The following is a 4,517-nucleotide window of genomic DNA, read 5'->3' as shown; positions in this document are numbered from 1 at the left end:
CAAAAAACACTTATCATATCACACTGCACCTAAATTTTATCTTTATATAAAAATATTTCAAATAAACATGTCATATTTTTTAAGCAAATGAAGTCTCTTCAGAGACCTTAGATAATAGAGTCAGAAACATTTCTCTATAAACAAACAGCATCCTTAAAGTTGTTAACAAGAGTCTAACGATTTTTGAGTGGACAAATGATAAAGTTTCTATGAACGCCAGCATATAGCTTTGCTCAAGGCAATTATCATGAAAATGCAATGTCACCTTGCAGACGAAATGATGAAACATCGAAGATAACTATTGCACAAAAAATGTGTGTACACAGTTCTGTTCCTTTCGATTGAAATTAATGGAAAACATTTTTCTAATGATGTTTTTGCCATAAAGCTTGAAGTGTCAGTTCCTTTTACAATTTCATTGATAGCATCTCTCAAAAGAATTAACCAAGGATTAAAGTGCAGGCAAAGTTAGCAGAGCCATAGCTCTTGTCATTACACCAAGGATTAAATCACTATCCAAGAAGTATATCAGTGATGTTACTTTGAAAAATGTTACCTAGAACTGACGTTAACATTTTCCCTTTATTATTAGATTATAAAAATTACGTGTAAGGAAATTAATTCTTATTTAAAAAACAGATATGATCATACCATCATGAACACTAAAGTCTTCTGACGATAATCGAGATGTTTATTTTTGTTTTTTTTAATTAGATAAAACTCAATATTTTATTTTTCAGTAAAAATTTTCAGATATAATATGCATTTTTATTTTGTTTTAAAATTTTAAACACAGGACTGGAGTTGGTGACTTTTTACAGGATGTGAGGATTGAACCCCAAAGCATATCGTTCTTAGACAAGGTCTTAGTTTTTCTTAAGCAAGATTACTCCGAGTCTTGAGTATGAGGAAAAGAACATTCAGCACTTAAAATTTTTAACTTTCAACTTCCAACTTTTATTTCAATCCAAATAGCCAATGTTTCAACTAGCTATTCAATTTGCAATTCACTTAAGATCAAAGAGGGACATGATTTGTACTAACGATGGATTTGTTCATGAACTTAATGATATGGAACTTGTCGTTGAGCTATGTTTCTTTAAACTGGGCAAAAATGAACATAATTGTGAGGTATCGACTTAAAAAACTTTCACGGCCTCTGATGCAACAAATGACAGATAGAAACGATACTATATCGTGAGTGCGTGATCCGATCAAATCTCTTTAAAGGGTGGGGCTTGCTACATTTGCAACCTTTGGTGGCCAATTCCATTCACATTGACAATTATGCAAAGATTATCTGAAATTGGTATAGAATCAAGCTAGATGCTATGTAGCCATAAAAGTTGAAGCAGGAGCAATTATAGTAGCATGCCAGGTAGAATCGGTGTCCCTTTCTGAACTAATTACACTAGACTAACCAATATGGATATTAAATAATTGCTAATTATGACTGCCATTCTTGGCACTAGACATGCACTTGTTGAGAATCAGTCTATAGTCTTTTCCTTCCATACAGACAATTACACAGATAAGAGAAAAACAACGCAAATCCCAAGGGAACAAAAATTTCCATCAACAAAGAAAAATAGTTACACATTCCAAATTCTACCAGACAAGACTATTAATTAGTTAGCTCCATAATGGCAGCAACAATGTCACCATTGGCTGCTTTGAGAGCTTTAACAGCTCTTGATCTTGCCACACCAGCTTGAGTCATCACCAACTCTATATCCTTGGGATCTACACCTGTCTCGTCCACATCCTCATCATCTTGAGCAATAGCAGAAGATTCTGGCTTCATTCCCACATTACTCAAATTAGGAGCCTTGAACTGCTCCGCTGCTTGAGTTTGTAGCTGTGAGCTTAAGTCTTCGATCTTAGCTTCCCCAAATATAATGTAGGTGTCAGAAGTTGGGCTCTTAAAAACATCTGGTTTAGAGATAACGAACAGGATCTAACCAAACAAAAGTCCAAAAGTTAAAATTTTGATAAAATCCCAATGGAAAAAAATAGTTATAAAGAAATAGAGTTTAAATGCTAACATTCTTGCTCTTCTTGACTGTCACACGACTGACACCTGTGACAGGTTTCATTCCAAGTTTAAGCATTGCCTTGCGGCTCTTCTTTTCACTTCTGGTCTGCTTGGACCTACCAGATGCATCACCTTCTTGACCTGCAATAGAATACAAACTGCTCTGAGGCTGAATCATATACAGAACCGAGGCTCATCCACAATCACTATGCATTTTCAGTTTCATTCTGATACAGATTAAACTCGACTGCTAATTTTACCCAACCTATTTATGACATTAGCATGATTTATTATGACTAGCAACTGAGGTATAAGCACAGAACAACAACGTAATAAAGCTAGGATAAGGCACAAGACACAAATATTTTGACTCGGAGAAGCATATGCAACAAATTTAAAAATCATAGGACAGAAAATGGGTATAATACAGAAAATAAAAATAACATAATATAAATATTAAATCAAACGGGAGATTTGATGTTTTAAAAATGAACATCAGTCATTGTAGACATAATCAAATGCTACTATTTAACTAAGTATTGCAATATAAATTTAACATTTGATATTGGTTTGCTACAGAAGTTTTAAAAATTTTAGAATGCAGCCATGATTATTCAAAGTGTCAGACACAAGTACAACACAACAGGACCACTATTTTCAACTGTCTATGCTTACTTGAAAACAACAGCGCATATAAAATATGCAATTATTGATGAAATTTCAGTTTTACTTTAATTTGCATCATTAAATCATGTGAACAACCGGACTAGTAGTACTGATGGTAATTTCTGAATCTAAATGAATTAAAGTATAAGTTCAAAATCCTGTTATTGAAACCTAAGTTCAAGTTTTGAAAAAAAACAAAAACTTTGAAAACCATGATGATAAACACCTTTTATGAGAAGACCACAAAAAATGAAAATGAAATTGCAATTAAAACACACTGGCCAAAATTTGGAAGGACTCATTTCTCAACTTGGAATTAAATGCAATAGGTCACTTGTAGAACAAGATAAGCCAAATTTATCTCATCAACCACATACATCATTTTTACTTTACACCAATTCCAACCAAATTGCAGGACGAGTATCACTAAACCTTTGCCAAATGCAAGCAAACAACAATCAATCCTTCAGTTAATCTCATATGTCAACTTACCATCAGCATTATCATCTCTGTCATCATCCTCATCATCATCATCGTCCTCCTCCTCCTCCTCATCATCATCTTCAACTACAGGCTCGTCATGCTACAAAGACACGTTATTTAAAAACATCAAACTACTAAAAAAACATAGCAAGTACCAGGTCATTACATAAGGAGTAAAACAGTTGATCGGCAACCACATTTTAACTGATCCATGGAAATCACGAGAAATATTTAACAGTATCAATAAACTAAGGCTATGAAAAAAATAAAAACCAAATTCAGAGACACAGCGTCTACCTGTTAGTTTTAAATCTTAACTGTACTTCCAGGACAGCGGTCAAGCATTTTTTTTCACTTGAAAAATACACTCTTATCTATCATATAAATTCCTCCAGAAACCTTTCAATTGAATGCATAAGTTCAAGCTTTGAACCAATTGAAAACCTACAAATTTACACTCTCTTCCGCATCTCAAGTTACTAATTACCCAAAACCCTTATGAACAATCATTAATCAGACACTTATTACGAAATTAAAAAAGAAAAAAAGGGATTAAACACAGGAAGCAAACTGCATAGAAAATACAAAGAGAATTCTAAACCACTTGAAATTAAAATTAAGAAAACAGAAAGAAAAAGAAGAGAATACAAATACATGGATCTTTTGTTGTTCGAGGTGTTGCGCGAGAAGCTCTTCCTGGGTCTCAGCAGTCATTGATTTGTGGGTGCTATGTATGCTGTCACAAATGGGTTCTATGTGTGGTTCAGTGGATCCAACAACCTAAAACCCTAGAACTTCAACTCACGCCTTTATACATCCTTAATTCGGGTCGACCCACCCGTTGCTTCCGGGTCTCGTCCCTTTCTTTCGGTGCAGTTAGTACGGAAGCAAGCCTAATTATACCTTTGTTTTTGGTTTGTTCCTACTCATAAATTAAAAAGTGCATGCAGGAAAAAAAAAATCTGATAATTCACACAGGTTTTTATAAGTAGGTGATAGGGTGTTTTTTTCAAAATAGACCGATCAAAATCTGATAATAATGGAACAAAATTGAGTTAATTTAATTTACAAGTAAAATATATCAATCTTAACATTATACACAGTTAAATTATCAATTAAACATAACTTAAACTAAGAAGATAAATAACGTAATTATGATTTTTATTTGTTATAATTTTGTTGATATCTAAAGAATTGAGATTTTTTTTATAGTAATAATTAAATACAGTATTCTTGAATTGATATAGTCAAAAATTATAGTTGCAAGATTTTTCTCAATTATTCTTTTGAGATATTAAGATCCTTGAGAAGAATAATAATTTGATTTTCGAAT

General features: G+C 32.9%; 1 protein-coding gene across 3 annotated transcripts; it reads right to left on the bottom strand.

Annotated features, from left to right (window-relative positions):
• Window positions 1-1,315: 1,315 nt before the first annotated feature.
• LOC113862685 (nascent polypeptide-associated complex subunit alpha-like protein 1) lies at window positions 1,316-4,029 on the bottom strand. Of its 3 annotated transcripts, none has more exons than XM_027495809.1 (4): window positions 3,839-4,027; window positions 3,194-3,284; window positions 2,046-2,176; window positions 1,316-1,957 (listed from the first exon to the last, which is right to left on the bottom strand). In XM_027495809.1, exons 1-4 carry the CDS (start codon window positions 3,896-3,898, stop codon window positions 1,625-1,627), a joined length of 615 nt encoding a protein of 204 aa, XP_027351610.1. In that variant the 5' UTR covers window positions 3,899-4,027; the 3' UTR covers window positions 1,316-1,624. The 3 variants fall into 3 exon arrangements, with proteins under 3 accessions (XP_027351610.1, XP_027351612.1, XP_027351611.1); XM_027495811.1 differs by having other exon boundaries at window positions 1,397-1,957; window positions 2,046-2,167; window positions 3,839-4,029; XM_027495810.1 differs by having other exon boundaries at window positions 1,411-1,957; window positions 2,046-2,170; window positions 3,839-4,029.
• Between the last annotated feature and the right edge of the window lie 488 nt (window positions 4,030-4,517).

The sequence above is a fragment of the Abrus precatorius genome, unplaced genomic scaffold (assembly GCF_003935025.1).
Source record: "Abrus precatorius isolate BTA unplaced genomic scaffold, Abrus_2018 Scaffold3, whole genome shotgun sequence".
Lineage (NCBI taxonomy): Eukaryota > Viridiplantae > Streptophyta > Magnoliopsida > Fabales > Fabaceae > Abrus > Abrus precatorius.
Note: the sequence above shows the minus strand (reverse complement) of the source record. Positions and strands in the feature narration are given on the sequence as shown.